At 60.5% G+C, this 17217-nt stretch overlaps 1 protein-coding gene across 4 annotated transcripts in view; it reads right to left on the reverse strand.

Annotated features, from left to right (window-relative positions):
* Positions 1-3824: 3824 nt before the first annotated feature.
* TMEM255B (transmembrane protein 255B) overlaps positions 3825-17217 on the reverse strand; it is a 39911-nt gene continuing 26518 nt past the window's right edge. For all 4 annotated transcript variants that reach the window (XM_070048532.1, XM_070048529.1, XM_070048530.1 and 1 more), the window contains 6 exons: positions 13062-13142; positions 12233-12318; positions 11544-11703; positions 10616-10756; positions 5272-6882; positions 3825-5198 (listed from right to left, as the gene is read on the reverse strand). In XM_070048532.1, coding sequence (XP_069904633.1) covers positions 6739-6882; positions 10616-10756; positions 11544-11703; positions 12233-12318; positions 13062-13142 — 612 coding nt within the window. In that variant the 3' untranslated portion in view covers positions 3825-5198; positions 5272-6738. The remainder of the gene's footprint in view (positions 5199-5271; positions 6883-10615; positions 10757-11543; positions 11704-12232; positions 12319-13061; positions 13143-17217) is intronic.

A 17217-nucleotide genomic window follows, 5' to 3' on the forward strand; every position in this document is an offset into this window, starting at 1 on the left:
GGGGATTTGAGCCGGACTGTGGTGCAGGTCCCTCTGGGCCGCACAGCTGCAGGCTCGGGCAGAGCTCCCGAGAGAGCCCAGTGCGGCAGGCTGGGCATGTCTGGGCTGCGTTGTTTCCAGCCCTTGCTCTGCAGCCGAGCCCAGAGGAGCCCGACCCTCCCCCAGGGTCAGGCACTGCTGGGCGAGGCTCCAGGTCCCCACTTGGCCAGAGAAGCCGCCCGCCGTGAGTCATCCGTGCACAGAAGCATGCAGGCTGTGGCCATCACTGACCAGAGAGGCTGTGGCCTTCAGGACGGCTGGGGAGACCCTCGGCAAATGCGCCCCTGTGGTCCTCTACAGGCAGCTGAGAGCTGGGCTGGGGGAGCGAGTACCCCTGGTGAGACTCAGGGGAGCTGGGCACCCTCCTGGGCTCTGCCCGTCTCATAGACCGAGGCAGAGGCCCAGTGGCACAGGGACCTGCCCAGGACACAGGGCCAGGACCCCTGCGCAGTGGAGGGACCTGGGCTTTTTGTCCACCTGCTGGCTTGGGCCTGTCCTGCCACTCAGCGTGGGTCCCTGGTATGCCCCAACCAATCACCTGGACGTCTCAGGCCATGCCCCACAGCCCATGTGCGTGGCCTGGGCACCCCCTCGCCACTGCTCTGGGGCACAGGTGTGGCTGCTCAGGGCTTCCCGTCTGGGACCCAGCACCCTCGCCAGTCCTGGGGCTCTGCACACGGGCGCCTGAGACGTGGGAACCCAGGTCAGTGCCGGCCTTGGGGCGCAGACAAGAGGCCATCTCCTCAGGACAGGCCGAGCAGCCTGGGGAGCCCTCGGCCTGCCCCAGAGACCCTGGACAGCTGCGTCACCCAGGGAAGGTGGGGCCGACCTCCGCTGACGATTGCTCAACCCGGCCCTGCCACGTGCAGACCCTCAGAGCCTGAGCTTGGTGGTTTTCCATCATTTGGAGGTGGTTCTGGAATGTTCTCTTGGAATGCTCTCCTGGCTGCCTGGGAGCCTCTTCCTGGCCAACCCCCATTCTCTCCAGGTCAAGTGGCCAAGAGCAGAGGACTTATGAGCTGTGGGACTGGGCCGCCGTGGAGACCCCGGGGTGCAAAACGGGGCTCTGTAACTCCCTCCCGAGGGCTCTCATGTCTGGGGAGTGCTCGCACACCGCAGATTCCCGCGTGGCTCCCAAGGATACCATGGGTGCTGGCCATTACTCCACCTCTGCCAAGAAAAGTGAAAACAAACACAGAGCCAAATATGCAACACAGGCCTGCCAGTCGCTGAACACCCAGGCCGTCCCCGTGTGCAGACAGGGCCTGCACGGCAAAGGAGGCACACAGGGCAACTTGGGTGTGCTGACTGGGCGGGGATGGTGTAGGCAGTGCTGACTGTGCATGAGGAGGGTGTGGGGTGTGCTGACTGGGTAGGGATGCTGTGGGCAGTGTTGACTGTGAGTGGGGATGGTGTGAGTTTGCTGACTGTAGGTGAGGAGGGTTGGGGTGTGCTGACTGTGAGTGGGAGGGTGTGGGTGTGCTGACTGTGGGTAGGGAGGGTGTGGGTGTGCTGACTATGAGTGGGGAGGGTGTGGGGTGTGCTGACTGTGAGTAGGGAGGGTGTGGGTGTGCTGACTGTGAGTGGGGAGGGTGTGGGGTGAGCTGATTGCGGGTGGGGAGGGTGTGGGGTATGCTGACTGTGAGTGGGGAGGGTGTGATTTGCTGACTGTGCATGTGGAGGGTGTGGGTGTGCTGCCTGTGGGTGGGGAGGGTGTGGGTGTGTTGACTGTGGGTGAGGAGGGTGTGGGGTGTGCTGACTGTGGGTGTGGAGGGTGTGAGTATGCTGACTGCATGTGGAGGGTGTGGGTGTGCTGACTGTGGGTGGGGAGGGTGTGTGGTGTTCTGACTGTGAGTGGGGAGGGTGTTGGGTGTGCTGACTGTGAGGGGGAGGGTGTGGGTGTGCTGACTGTGGGTGGGGAGGGTGTGGTTTGCTAACTGTAAGTGAGGATGGTGTGGGGTGTGCTGACTGAGTGGGGAGGGTGTGTGGTGTTCTGACTGTGGGTGAGGAGGGTGTGGGGTATGCTGACTATGAGGGGGAGGGTGTGGGTGTGCTGACTGTGGGTGGGGAGGGTGTGGTTTGCTAACTGTAAGTGAGGATGGTGTGGGGTGTGCTGACTGTGAGTGGGGAGGGTGTGGGTGTTCTGACTGTGGGTGGGGAGGGTGTGGGGTGTGCTGACTGTGAGGGGGAGGGTGTGGGTGTGCTGACTGTGGGTGGGAAGGGTGTGTGGTGTTCTGACTGTGAGTGGGGAGAGTGGTGGGTGTGCTGACTGTGAGGGGAGGGTGTGGGGTATGCTGACTGGGTAGGGATGGTGTGGGCAGTGTTGACTGTGAGTGGGGATGGTGTGAGGTTGCTGACTGTAGGTGAGGAGGGTTGGGGTGTGCTGACTGTGAGGGGGAGGATGTGGATGTGCTGACTGTGAGGGGGAGGGTGTGGGTGTTCTGACTGTGGGTGGGGAGGGTGTGGGGTGTGCTGACTGTGAGTGGGGAGGGTGTGGGTGTGCTGACTGTGGGTGGGGAGGGTGTGAGTATGCTGACTGTGGGTGGGTAGGGTGTGGGGTGTGCTGACTGTGAGGGGGAGGGTGTGGTTTGCTGACTGTGAATTGGAGGAAGCTGGCATTGGCCCTGACTTGGGCAGTGGAGCTTTTGTCGCCTGGGCTGTTCTGGGGAGGGTTCCACTCTTTGTGGGTGGAGCATGGCTGATATGTTTGTGGACAGAACAGAGTTGGGCATTCAATGCTTTAAACAGCTCTTGGCTCCAGGCAGGATATGGAGACCTACCCCAGCGTGGGCAGTGAGGCGCGGGGGGCTCATGGGAACCACCGTCCCATGTCCCAGGTCTTGGGAGGTGAGTGAAGCCTGCGGAAGCCCACACAGAGAGCCCTGCTGCACACAGCCCCTGCCTTCGAGGACCCTGGCCCATGAGGTCTCCGCTTCCTAGGTGGTAATGTTCCGTGAATCCTCAAAGCCTGCTCCCCTCCCCTCCCCAAGGCTCTTGCTATGCACCCCCAGAACCCCTTGTTCTTATGGTTTCGCTTCATTCCACACAGAATGCAGTGTCTTTCAACCCTAGAAATGAGTGCCCTTGGCTGGGCACCAGGACGCTCACTCCCTCGGGAGGGAAGCGACCCCACTGCCCGTGTTGGGAGCCTCCCTTTGTGCGAAGAGTTCCGTCCGTACCCAGCGCCGTTTGGGGTGGCCGGCCCGATGCCTCTCATGAGGCCAGCCAGACCCCCGCAGGATCTTAGGCGGTTCCCCCCATGTTAAATGCAGAACAGACTGCTGAGAAACACCCCCAAAGCCGTGGTTGTGTGGGGTGCGGGATAGAGTGTCAGCAGAGGGACTGACCCTGGAGTCGGTCACAACACAGACCAGGAGGGGCACAGACACTGGCGAGCCAATTGGCTGTGCACGGAAGTCCACAGTTCTCACTGCTCATGGGCCTACCTGTGGCTCCAAACCTTCACCGGCGTAGCACACACAGGGAGCCTTGGGAGCAATGGGCCTGCCCCTGCGCCCGTGGCTGAATGAGCGCATGCAGGGGAGCAGGGCCCAGCCGACCTCCCACACCCACACGGGGCGGCCCGGGCTTGCAGCCTGAGCCCTGGGTCTGGCGCAGCGGGGGTGTGCAGTCATCAGTTCACCCTCCCTTCCCCAAGCCACTGAGAGAGATGGCTCAGTTCTCGGCAATCATCCAGAACCAGGCAGATCCAGTCAGAACCTGTCAGAACCCATTCTCCACTCCCACGCATGCTCTAGACCGAGAAACGCAGCCAGTCAGTCAGGTTCTGTTCACACACGAGTGGTTTATGTGATATTTAAATCAGATGTGAGGAGGCAGCCACAGAAGCTGCGTTGGGCGCCCCCTGCTGGAGCCGTGTGGCTGAGCCTTCCTCTGGCTGCTGGCCTGGCCTTGGCCTTGGCTTATCAGAAGTTAGTCTTGAAGCAGGGCCAGGAAAGGAACCTGGCAAGGAGACTGGGGGAGGTGGGAGGCAGCTGGGCACAGGGCAGCCTCAGCCCCTGGGGCCATGGGGGTGATTCGCTTTGCTGTTCCCGTAGCCGGGCAGAGCAAGTCAAACCCTTCAGCCTTTGGCCGCTGACCGTGATGCCCAGAACCCCACGCCAGCAAAGGCGTTGGGCTTCACCTTCCCCAGACACGGCAAGGACATAAGGACGCCAAGGCCACGTCCCCACCACGAGGCAGCCGGGCTGCGTTCCCAGCCAGGGGAGGACGGGCTGTGCTGGACACACTCTCCTGGAAAACAAGCTTGGGAGGCGGAACCTAGCAAGACAGAACTCCTGTACACGGTGCTGTGTCTGCTGTCCACCAGAGACTAACTGTCCCCTGTGGCTGTGAGCTGTGTGTGGCCATCCCGTGTGGAGGTAGATTCTGTGTGGTCCTCCTGTGTAGCTGTGAGCTGTGTGTGGCTAACCCATGTACATGTGAGCTGTGGCCATCCGTGTGGAGGTGAACTCTGTGGTCCTCCTGTGTGGATGTGAGCTGTGCATGGCACCCATGACTGTCCCGTGTGGCTGTGAGCTGTGTGTGGCCATCCCGTGTGGTCCTCCTGTGTGGATGTGAGCTGTGCGTGGCACCCATGACTGTCCCGTGTGGCTGTGAGCTGTGTGTGGCCATCCCGTGTGGTCCTCCTGTGTGGATGTGAGCTGTGCGTGGCACCCATGACTGTCCCGTGCACACACGAGCTGTGGTCATCACATGCGGATGAAAGCTGTGGTACCCATGGCTGTCCCGTGCAGCTGTGAGCTGTGTGTAGCCATCCCCTGCGGACATGAGCTGTGGCACCTGTGTCCATCTCATGTGGATGGCCTCCCTCATCCTCTGTGCTCAGAGCATTGAACCTGGGACATCTGGATGCCGAGAATCCTTTGTCTGAAGGTGGGACCGTGGCAGAGTAGCAGGAGCCACATCTGCAGACCCCAGGCCCTGGGCTCCCCTCTGCTGCCAGGAGTCATATCTGGCTCAGGAAAATGGGCTCAAAACAGAGAGATTACGGAGGAAGGTGGGCACATACAGCACGCCAGGGCACATCCCATAGTACCACGTGCTCCGGGCACTCTCCACGGTCTGCGGAGGCTCCTGGGGTGAGGCAGACTGGGGGAAGCACAGCTGGGGTCCAGAGGCCTGGGAGGGGACAGCGCCTCCACTGGACTCCTCTCCTCTCAGCTAATGCTGCCACAAGGAGGGGTCCAGGGCTATGGGAGGGGACAGCGCCTCCACCTGGGCTCCTCACCTCATAGCTGATGCTGCGCCAGGAGGGGTGCAGGGCTCTGTGGGGGACAGCGCCTCCACCTGGGCTCCTCACGGCTCATGCTACTGCCAGGAGGGGTGCAGGGCTCTGGGGGGGACAGCGCCTCCACCTGGCCTCCTCACGGCTCATGCTACTGCCAGGAGGGGTGCAGGGCTCTGTGGGGGACAGCGCCTCCACCTGGGCTCCTCACGGCTCATGCTACTGCCAGGAGGGGTGCAGGGCTCTGTGGGGGACAGCGCCTCCACCTGGGCTCCTCACGGCTGATGCTACTGCCAGGAGGGGTGCAGGGCTCTGGGGGGGCCAGCGCCTCCACCTGGGCTCCTCACGGCTCATGCTACTGCCAGGAGGGGTGCAGGGCTCTGGGGGGGACAGCACCTCCACCTGGGCTCCTCATGGCTGATGCTACTGCCAGGAGGGGTGCAGGGCTCTGGGGGGGACAGTGCCTCCACCTGGGCTCCTCACGGCTGATGCTACTGCCAGGAGGGGTGCAGGGCTCTGGGGGGGACAGTGCCTCCACCTGGGCTCCTCGCCTCACGGCTGATGCTGCGCCAGGAGGGGTGCAGGGCTCTGGGGAGATGTGCCTTGGGCAGATGGGGAAGTTGGGGACGCCTCTTCCTCTGGAGGCTGCTCCTCAAGAGACTTCAGCTCAGAGTAACCAACGCACCTGTGAGGTCCGAGTGTCCCCACGGGAACCCTCACTGACCTTACCCCACGCAGGGAGGGTCTAGAGGCGGGGCCTGGGCACTGGGCAGGCACTAGGCTCCTGTGAGGTGGGAGGGTCCTGGATGGCAGAGTGGCTTTGCAAGCTGTGCCCTGTCTCGTGGTGAGGCAACCAGCACTGGCCCTGGCTCTGCAGTCCCCACCAGCAAGACGGCCCTGGGCAGATCTGCGAGAAACGCACGCCCACCCAGGTCACCCGGTCTGCAGAACTCAGATCTGCCACCAACCCAGCCTCTGCTCCCTCCTGGGCTGTGCTCACCTGTCTCGGGTGTGCCATTGCTTTGTCACGGGGAACCGGGAGCTCAGGGGGCTTGGGTGGGTACTCAGAGGCACCTCGTTGGCAGGCAGGGGCGCTGCAGGGGAGCAGCCGTGAAGAAGGACAACACAGCCGAGACCGAGAAGCCCTGGCCAGGAGGACAGCTGGCCGGCGCTCGAGCGGAAGCCCAGGAGGACACAGCGCTGGCGGGCGGGGGTTTGCACGGCCACACGTTTCCCTGGCGGCTGACCCCACCCAGCCCACGGAGCTGCCCTCTGCACAGTGAGAGGGCGGCGGGGAATGGTCTCACTGGGGACGACCAAACATGGCGGTCCTCTGAGGACAGTCCATCCCCTACTGGCATCTAGATCCTACAGGGGCGTGGCTGCAGAAAGGGGCCTTCCGGGGCTGCTTTTCTCTCTCCTTGACAACCTCAGTCTGGCGGCTCTCTGGGTCAGGGAGCGTAGGGGGGCGGCTTCTCCCCGGGGAGGAGGGAGGCAGCTGCAGAGCGGGGTGCCGCCTGGGGAGGGCGGCCTGGGCCACAGCTGAGCTGGGAGGGAGGCTGCGTGTCCTCGCACATGGGGAGGCCGGTGCTCGGCTGCAAGGAAACAGAGAGACCCTCAGTCAGCAGGTGCAGCCGCCACAGGCCACCTCACCTGGGGCACGCGCACACCACACAGTGCCCGCCTCACCAGAGCCCAGAGGGGGGCCCTGGGCACAGCGCCGCCTCCGGCACTGCAAGGAGCCGTGTCCTGGGGGTGGTGCTCCAAGTACACCCGGGCCCCTCCTGGCAGCCACTGGCCTTTGGGGGCACGGGAAGCCTCCTGAGCGCTCACGTGTCCGGCAGTGGGAGGGTCACTCCTGGGTCAGGGTGGCCGGGCCATGGTGCCACCAGCGGTGTGGTCAGACCTCGTGGAGATGCAAAGCCTCCCGTGGGCGGGCCTTGTTCACAGGTCAGACTGCTGAGGGGAATAGGCCTCCGGGCTCGGCTGGGGCTCAGCCCAGGGCCTGCGCTGAGCCCCGGGCTTGCAGCCTGCACAGCCACATGAGCCATGCAGTAACACAAATCTCACTCCCTTTCTCTGTACACGGGGTGCATGTGTGTACATACATGTGACCATGCATATGTATATCTCCCAATATGCATGTATGTGCACATGTGGATGCTATGTTCATGTACATACATGCATGCATCCACATGTGACTGTATATGTATTCTGTGTAGCCATGGCACTCATGTGTGCATTGTGTTTTATGTGTATATGTACATTGTGTGTATCGACATGTGACTATGACTGTGTGTTGTGTTAGTGTATCCCTGGCTGTGTGGGCTCACATGTGCAGGTGTTTGCGTGTATAAGGGCATGTGTGTATGTGTGCATATGTGTTTGTATTTACATGTGATCGCACATGTGTGTTGTGTTAGTGTATCTGTGGCTATGTGTGCTCAAGTGTTCATGTGTTTGTATATATATGTGCACATGTGTGTTTGTATCTACATGTGATTGTACATGTATATGTGCTTGTGTACCTGTGGCTGTTTGCACGTGTGTGTGTGCACATTGGTCCACCAATCCCACAAGCCAAGACCATGTTCTTGGAGGGAGACCCCCGGACACCCACACAGAGCCACTTCCCTCCCAGGCCCGCCTGGCACCACCAGAGCAGGGCTCGTGGTCAGAGTCCAGCCTCAGCTGGGGCCAGGCGGTGCTGTGCCCTGTCCACAGTCTGCCCTTTAGCCAGACCTGCCTGAGCAGTCACAGGCACCAGACAGGAGGGAGGGGCTGGCAGAACCATGGTGCTCCCCACAGTTGTCCCCAGGGGTAACTGGTGGGACAAGAACTGGCTATGAGGACTGCGCAGTGCCAGTCGGTATCCGTGCCCAAAGGCTGCCGAGGTGGCACACTGTGTGCTCACGTGGCTGTGCCTTCACCATGAAGGATGAGAAGGGCGGGGCTCCCAGGGACAGAGCCCTTCCCTGACAGCACCCCGAGGTGGTGACAGGAAGCCCCAGGGGAGAGCGATGGCCCAAGGTGCCTGCCCTGGAGTGACCGCTGCAGTAACCATCTGTAGACACCCTGATCACATCCTAACTCCAGGGAATGCTCCTTCCCGGGTCACAGAAATGGGGACTCGCCCCCCCCCAGCCAGGCCTCTCCCAGGGTCAGGAGTCGCCCACAGCCCCAGTGCCCCCAGGAGGCCCCGCCTCCACAGCACAGGCAGCGGGCACACCTGGTGCACCTGCTCCTCCTGCAAACTTCAGAGGCGGGAGCCCGGCTTCACCTTCAAGATGAGCAGAGGAAACCAAGACCCGAGAGCAGGGCCCTGTCCTCCTGGTGGGGCTACAATGACAGGGCCAGGGTCTCGCCTCCCCCAGCCCATAGCACTGCCCAGCCCTGCAGAGCCGAGGGGGCTGCACCCTGCCCACACCTGGCTGCTCCCTGTCAGGTCTCCAACCCGGGCTCCCTCTGGCTGAGAGTGGGGCTGGGTAGGGCTACACACGTGAACCATCCCCTCTCTCAGCCAGGCTAACCTCCTGCCAACCACCAGCCCCGTCGTCCTTCAGAGCAAGTGGCCCTGTGTGTTTCACCCTCTGCCTGCCACTGGGCTACACAGGTCACCGACCAGCACTCCCTACATGGCACAGCACTGCTGCCACCGCCAGAGGACAGGGGAGAGCCTGGCACCGGGCATGGTGTGGGCAGAGCCTCTCCAGCCCAGGGTGCCTGGGTTTGTGCAGGCCAGGAGTGCCCCGTCGGGCACCCCCCACAGAGGGGAACTGGCCATGAATGTCCCAGGTGCCTGGTCCAGAGAGGAGCTACTTTACCCACAGAATCCTAGTGGCACATGACGAAGCAGCTACAGCCAGGGGTAGACATAAAAAGGCCACATGCCCACTCTTGAGCAGACCACGGCTTCCCAGTGCCCACCACCAGACCATGGCTCCCAGCATCCACCACGAAGACCACGGCCTCTAGTGTCCACTGCAGAGAACACAGCCTCCCAGTGTCCACCACACAAAGCACGGCCTCCCAGTGTCCACTGCACAGACTATGGCCTCCCAGTGTCCACTGCACAGACTATGGCCTCCCAGTGTCCACTGCACAGACTAAAGCCTCCAAGTGTCCACTGCACAGACCATAGCCTCCCAGTATCCACCACACAGACCATGGCTTCCCAGTGTCCACTGCATAGACCATGGTCTCCCAGTGTCCACCACACAGACCATGAACTCCCAGTGTCCAGTGCACAGACCACAGCCTCCCAGTGTCTACCACACAGACCACAGCCTCCCAGTGTCCACTGCACAGACCATGGCCTCCCAGTGTCCACTGCACAGACCATAGCCTCCCAGTATCCACCACACATACCATGGCGTCCCAGTGTCCACTGCATAGACCATGGTCTCCCAGTGTCCACCACACAGACCATCAACTCCCAGTGTCCAGTGCACAGACCACAGCCTCCAAGTGTCTACCACACAGACCACAGCCTCCCAGTGTCCAGGGCACAGACCACGGCCTCCCAGTGTCCAATGCACAGACCACGGCCTCCCAGTGTCTACCACACAGACCACAGCTTCCCAGTGCCCACTGCATAGCCCACAACCTCCTAGTGTCCACTACACAGACCACAGCCCTCCAGTGTCCTCCACACAGACCATGGCCTCCTAGTGTCCACCACACAGACTATAGCCTCCCAGTATCCCCTGCACAGAACACAGCCTCCCAGCGTCCACTGCATAGACCACAGCCTCCCAGTGCCAGGACACAGACCATGGCCTCCCAGTGTCCACCGCACAGACCACGGCCTCCCAGTGTCCACTGCCTCACCGTGTCCACTGCACAGACCACAGCCTCCTAGTGCCAGGGTGCACAGCCTCCCAGTGTCCACTGCATGGACCATGGCCTCCCAGTGTCCACTGCACAGACCACAGCCTCCCAGTGTCCACTGTGCAGACCGTGGCCTCCCGGGGCCCTCCTCCCAGTGTGCAAGGTCTTGCTGCTGCTCTGGGTTGAACTCTGCACGTTGGACATCGGCAACGTCACACGGCAAAGCGGTCTGTGCTCAGGGACACCCAGGCGCCCTGGCCTCCTGCTCTGGCTGGCGTGGAGACCTCACGGGACGCAAGGTGATCTCCAGGGCCACGGCACAAAGACCCCAAGATGTCAGTGTGGGTCACTTCAGCCACCCCTCCCAGGTTCCCCTCAGCTCCTCGCTAGCTAGGGTGGGCTGGGCCTCCCAGGCTCACCTGCACCCGCCGGGGAGGCCTAGGTCCACAGCCTCCTCCAGCACCAGCCCCTCCCAACCGGCAGCAGCGCAGGTCCTACCTGGAGAGGCAGAGGGTAGGATGAGCAGCTTGGGAGAGCGGGCGGCGAGCAGAAGCCGGTGTAGGCCAGGAGCTGCTGGGCAGGGTTATACAGCATCTGGGGTGGGGAGGATGGGCCGTAGGCCAGCTGGGACAGAGGCACCTGCCAAGAGGACAGACAGGCAGTTGGCTGACCGCTGCCCCACTGAGACCCAGCCCACTGAAGAGGGAGCAGCCTGCACCCTGGCCACACCACGGGAGCCCAAGGCCTCCATGGCTTCACCGTCTCCTTCCTGATAGGAAACCATGGAGAAGAAAGGGGCTGGACACGGGGCAGGAGCCCAGGCAAGGACACATGTCCCCAGCAGTGTCCACTGCACAGACCACGGTCTCCCAGTATCCACTACCCACAGCCTCCCAGAATCCACTGCAGAACACAGCCTCCCAGAATCCACTGCATAGACCACAGCCTTCCAGTGTCCACCACACAGACCATGGCCTCCCAGTGTCCACTGTACAGACCATGGCCTTCCAGTGTCCACCACACAGAACACAGTCTCAGTGTCCACCACACAAACCCAGCCTCCCAGTGTCCACTGCACAGACCACAGTCTCCCGGTGTCCACTGCACAAACCCAGCCTCCCAGTGTCCACTGCAGACCACGGCCTCCACAGCCAGGAACCCCACAGGCTGAAGCAGCAAAGCTACGGGAGCCTCTGGCTGGAGTAGGGGTTCTGGGCGAGAGAGGACAGGCAGGCAGGGGTCTACGGGGCCTCCAGGCACGCAGGGTGGACAGCACCCAAGATTAGAGTGCTCGCATACAGGGCTCCCTCACAGTGGCTATTTCTGAACTGGAGACAGGGCCCTGTCCATCAGGGCTCAGCTGTGGGCACGGCTCTCAGTTGACACAGGCCTCAGTTCCCCCACCGCGGGGGCAGGCGCCACTCACCATGTCCTTGAAGGCGCCCAGGATGGCGGCCGTGACGATGCCCAGGAGCAGGCCCAAGATGTTCAGCGCCGAAGAGGCCCAGAGCAGCCGGTACAGGTGGACCACGTCCTGGCAGCCACGCACGCCCACAAACTCATAGTAGGTGGGCGGGTGCCCTGCGCTGCGCACGGTGGGGTGGGAAGGAATGGCCGCATCAGCCCCTGGTCTGGGCGGGGTTAGCACTGAGTCCTGAGGGCCTGGAGAGGCCTCTGCACCTGAGACAGCAGAGTGAGGGGCAGGCCCGGGGCCGCCCACCCCACCTGGCTCACAGGTGAGCAGCAAATGGGGCCTCTGCGGATGGCAGCAGGGGGCTGACCGCCCGGCTCAGCCGCCTCCGTCTTGTGTCCCAGCAGCGACACCAGCGAGGGCTCGGTGCCCGCACTGGGAAAGGGGTCAGGGTCACAGGCGGAGGGGTCCTCAAACCCCTGCCCTGAGGAGGTCAATGCTGGGGGCAGGCTGGTGGCTCTCCCAGGCATGTGATGGCCAGGGGCTGGCCAGGTTTGATTGCTTCCCCAGCACATACTGGCTGTGTGCCCTTGGACCCAGTGAAATGGACCCAGTGTCACTGTTGATGCAGGTGCTGCTGGGGCGGGGGGCACCAGGAGGGAGGGGGTGGCCCGGGGCGGGCGCTGTGTGCAGGTGTGCATTACCTGTCACAGGTGTAGAGGTCACAGCAGTAGCAGGTGTTGCTCCTCACCCTCAGCTGGCACTTGCCACTCAGTGAGTGACAGGTGACCTGAGGACAGAGAGACCCGGGCAGTTGCATCCCCGAGTGCTCACAGCCCCGTCCCCACCCTGATGGGCCAGGACCCAGCTGCTGGGCCCAGCCAGTCCTCAGCACTGTTCCTGACCGCCCTGGTTCCAGAAGCAGCCTGTGGGGGCGGCAGGACCCCCCTCAGGAATTTGCTGTGAGTGAGTCCCGGCTCAGCCATAGGAAGGGCGGCTGGGGGTTGTGGGCCTGGTCTGAGAGGCCCTGTTAACCACGGCCCCGAGAACACTGAAGGAAGGCCCCGCCTCTCCATGGCCCAGGAGCAGGGGGACACAGCCTGAGTCGCACTGAAAACAGGTCCCCTGCCCCCTCTCACAGGGCTGCGAGGCCCTGTTGGCCTTCGGAAGAGACCCTGGCCAGCAGCAGAGACCATGAGGACATGCAGGCCCTCGCCCAGACACGCCTCTTTGCAGCATCCGCAGCGCCTCTGCAGGGTCCGGAACGAGCACGGGGCTGTTAGCACCGCTGCTGTCCAGAAAGCTGCTGGGCACTGGTGTGTGACAGCTGGGCAGGGCAGCCGCGTGTCAAAGGAGCAAACGATCCCACGGCTGTGGTCCCATAGCCAGTAGGGATGATCAGATGTGGAGAGCCAGGGACCCAGAAACCAGGGGATCAGGGCAAGCCACGGCATGCAGAACTGCTAGGACCAACACACTCAGACGCCCACGGAGGGCACGGCAGCACGTTCACTGGGTGAAGCCAGGCCTCACCTCTGTCTGGTAGACGTCGTACAGGTACCCTGCCCCGCTGGAGTAGAACTGGCATCTGCCTGCGGTAAGTGGCCTCAGCTCCTGGGGAAAGACACATGGTCCAGAGTGGCCAGACCTGATCCCACCTGCTCAGAATCCACGGGGGAGAGGCCAGCACCAGCCAGAGCCTGCGCACAGAGAAGAGCTGCCCAGCTCCTCCAAGGACAGCCGGGCCCTTTGTCCAGCCCACTGTGGCTGGCTGGACACAGCCCTGTCCATCCACACAGGAGCAGGAAGGGGAGGGCTGTTAGACTGCTGATCGGCATCTGTGCAGCTCTACGCCATGGACACCGTGGCTCTCGCCTCTTCCTAAAAGCACAATAGTTTCCTTCTAGGAAGGGAGCAGGAAGAACTAATTCCTTCATCCATCAAACTAGCCAGGTGTCCACCCGCCCACCCAGACATCTCATTGTCCCCCCACTCAGTCATCTACAGGTTCACCCATCCACACACACATCTCTCTGTTCACCATCCATTCCTCCTTCCTTTCAGCCACTCCCATCCATCCATCCTTCCATCCTTCCTTCCATCCATCCTTCCATCCTTCCATCCTTCCTTCCATCCATCCATCCTTCCTTCCTTCCATCCATCCATCCATCCATCCATCCTTCCATCCATCCTTCCTTCCTTCCATCCATCCTTCCATCCTTCCTTCCATCCATCCATCCATCCTTCCATCCATCCTTCCTTCCTTCCATCCATCCTTCCATCCATCCATCCATCCTTCCTTCCATCCTTCCATCCTTCCTTCCATCCTTCCATCCTTCCTTCCATCCATCCTTCCATCCTTCCTTCCATCCATCCTTCCATCCTTCCATCCATCCTTCCATCCTTCCTTCCTTCCTTCCATCCTTCCATCCTTCCTTCCATCCTTCCTTCCATCCTTCCATCCTTCCTTCCATCCTTCCTTCCTTCCTTCCATCCTTCCATCCTTCCTTCCATCCATCCTTCCATCCTTCCTTCCATCCATCCTTCCATCCTTCCATCCTTCCTTCCATCCTTCCATCCTTCCTTCCATCCATCCTTCCATCCTTCCTTCCATCCATCCTTCCATCCTTCCATCCTTCCATCCATCCTTCCATCCTTCCTTCCTTCCTTCCATCCTTCCATCCTTCCTTCCATCCTTCCTTCCATCCTTCCATCCTTCCTTCCTTCCATCCATCCTTCCATCCTTCCATCCTTCCTTCCATCCTTCCATCCTTCCATCCTTCCATCCTTCCATCCTTCCTTCCATCCTTCCTTCCATCCTTCCATCCTTCCTTCCTTCCTTCCTTCCTTCCATCCTTCCATCCTTCCTTCCATCCTTCCTTCCTTCCTTCCATCCTTCCATCCTTCCTTCCATCCTTCCTTCCATCCTTCCTTCCATCCTTCCATCCTTCCTTCCTTCCTTCCATCCTTCCATCCTTCCTTCCATCCTTCCATCCATCCTTCCATCCTTCCATCCTTCCTTCCTTCCTTCCATCCATCCTTCCATCCTTCCATCCTTCCTTCCTTCCTTCCATCCTTCCATCCTTCCATCCTTCCTTCCATCCTTCCATCCATCCTTCCATCCTTCCATCCTTCCTTCCTTCCTTCCATCCATCCTTCCATCCTTCCATCCTTCCTTCCTTCCTTCCATCCTTCCTTCCATCCTTCCATCCTTCCTTCCTTCCATCCTTCCATCCATCCTTCCATCCTTCCATCCTTCCTTCCTTCCTTCCTTCCATCCTTCCATCCTTCCATCCTTCCTTCCTTCCTTCCATCCTTCCTTCCATCCTTCCATCCTTCCATCCTTCCTTCCATCCTTCCATCCATCCTTCCATCCTTCCATCCTTCCTTCCTTCCTTCCATCCATCCTTCCATCCTTCCTTCCTTCCATCCATCCATCCTTCCATCCTTCCTTCCATCCTTCCATCCATCCTTCCATCCTTCCTTCCATCCTTCCATCCTTCCATCCATCCATCCATCCATCCTTCCATCCTTCCTTCCATCCTTCCATCCTTCCATCCATCCTTCCATCCTTCCTTCCTTCCTTCCATCCTTCCTTCCTTCCTTCCATCCTTCCTTCCATCCTTCCATCCTTCCTTCCATCCTTCCATCCTTCCATCCATCCTTCCATCCTTCCATCCTTCCATCCTTCCATCCATCCTTCCATCCTTCCTTCCTTCCTTCCATCCTTCCTTCCATCCTTCCTTCCTTCCTTCCATCCTTCCATCCTTCCATCCTTCCATCCTTCCTTCCATCCTTCCATCCTTCCATCCTTCCATCCATCCTTCCATCCTTCCTTCCATCCTTCCATCCTTCCTTCCATCCTTCCTTCCATCCTTCCATCCATCCATCCTTCCATCCTTCCTTCCATCCTTCCATCCTTCCATCCATCCTTCCATCCATCCTTCCATCCTTCCTTCCTTCCTTCCATCCTTCCATCCATCCTTCCATCCTTCCTTCCTTCCTTCCATCCTTCCATCCATCCTTCCATCCTTCCTTCCATCCTTCCATCCTTCCTTCCTTCCATCCTTCCATCCATCCATCCTTCCATCCTTCCTTCCATCCTTCCATCCTTCCATCCATCCTTCCATCCATCCTTCCATCCTTCCATCCATCCTTCCATCCATCCATCCTTCCATCCTTCCTTCCATCCTTCCATCCATCCTTCCATCCTTCCTTCCATCCTTCCATCCTTCCATCCTTCCATCCTTCCTTCCATCCTTCCATCCATCCTTCCTTCCTTCCATCCTTCCTTCCATCCTTCCATCCATCCTTCCATCCTTCCTTCCTTCCTTCCATCCTTCCATCCATCCTTCCATCCTTCCTTCCATCCTTCCATCCTTCCTTCCTTCCATCCTTCCATCCATCCATCCTTCCATCCTTCCTTCCATCCTTCCATCCTTCCATCCATCCTTCCATCCATCCTTCCATCCTTCCATCCATCCTTCCATCCATCCATCCTTCCATCCTTCCTTCCATCCTTCCATCCATCCTTCCATCCTTCCATCCATCCTTCCATCCATCCAACCATTCAGCCATACCCCATCAATGGCCCCCATCCAACTGTGCTGACTTGGTTATGAGTTTATATGGCCCCAAAGTCTTACATTAGTGGACAGCAGGTTAATATCAGCAGCCAATCCATTAAGGGAGGAGTTGATCTTATGAGGGCATCTGGAGAGTGGGCCCGGGGCCCAGGTCCTTGGGACCACCCTCAGAAGGTTGCTCTCTGAGAGGGTCGGCTATGAAAGCTGAGTCAGACCCAGCCCCCTCCCCCCTTCCGCTCCCCCACCGCCTCGCCATGCGACCATTTCTCTGCAAACACTTTCCACTGCCAATTTCATAGATGCCAGATTCGCAAGGCCACCCGTTCTGTGCACCTCGAAACTGTGATCCAAAATAAGCCTGCTCCCCTGCTACGCACCGCTTCTTGGGTATTGCAACTCAAGCGGCAAGAGCTGACGACGCACCCACTGCCCACCGCCCATCTCCAGGGCTCCAGATAGTGGCCCTTGCTGCAAACGAGCCACAGAGCAGTGCAGGGGGCAGGCCGACCCGTGGCAGAGGGCAGCGGGGCACACAGGAGCTGTGGGGCCCAGCACCTATGCTTAGTCTCATGTCTGCATTAGTTCTGCTTCTCGGAGCACTCCTGCCTTGATCTAAGGAAAGAGTGGAAAAGCTGTGGGGACACTGGCGACACAAGAGGACAGCCATCACCTGCTCCTGCCTCCTGCAACCGCCACTGTGGGCACCACAGGGCAGCCAGGTCCCCAGGGACACTGCAGGGGGAAACAGAGCCAAACATCTGCCCTGTGTGTTTGTCCTTTCCTGGACGAGACCGTGGAGGTGCTGAGGTCAGCATGTGTCCACCTGAGCGGCGGGCCCTGGCCATCTTGGGATTCTATGCCCTTGACGGTGGCTATTCAGGGCCCAACCCGGCAGAAACCAACTCGGAACAGGACAGCCCCTCCTCCACACAGTGTGGCCGGGCCTGCGGCAGCATCCTGGTAACTGAGTGAGGGCCACGGGAGAGGCCCAGGTCCCCTGCATTGTCTGCCGTGGAGCCGCCGTGCCTCTGCTCCTCCCACCAGGGGGCGCAGCCAACTTCTTGAGCTTCAAAGCCAGCGGGGTTTACGAAGAAGAGCAGGTG

The sequence above is a fragment of the Oryctolagus cuniculus genome, chromosome 9, assembly GCF_964237555.1.
Source record: "Oryctolagus cuniculus chromosome 9, mOryCun1.1, whole genome shotgun sequence".
Classification (NCBI taxonomy): domain Eukaryota; kingdom Metazoa; phylum Chordata; class Mammalia; order Lagomorpha; family Leporidae; genus Oryctolagus; species Oryctolagus cuniculus.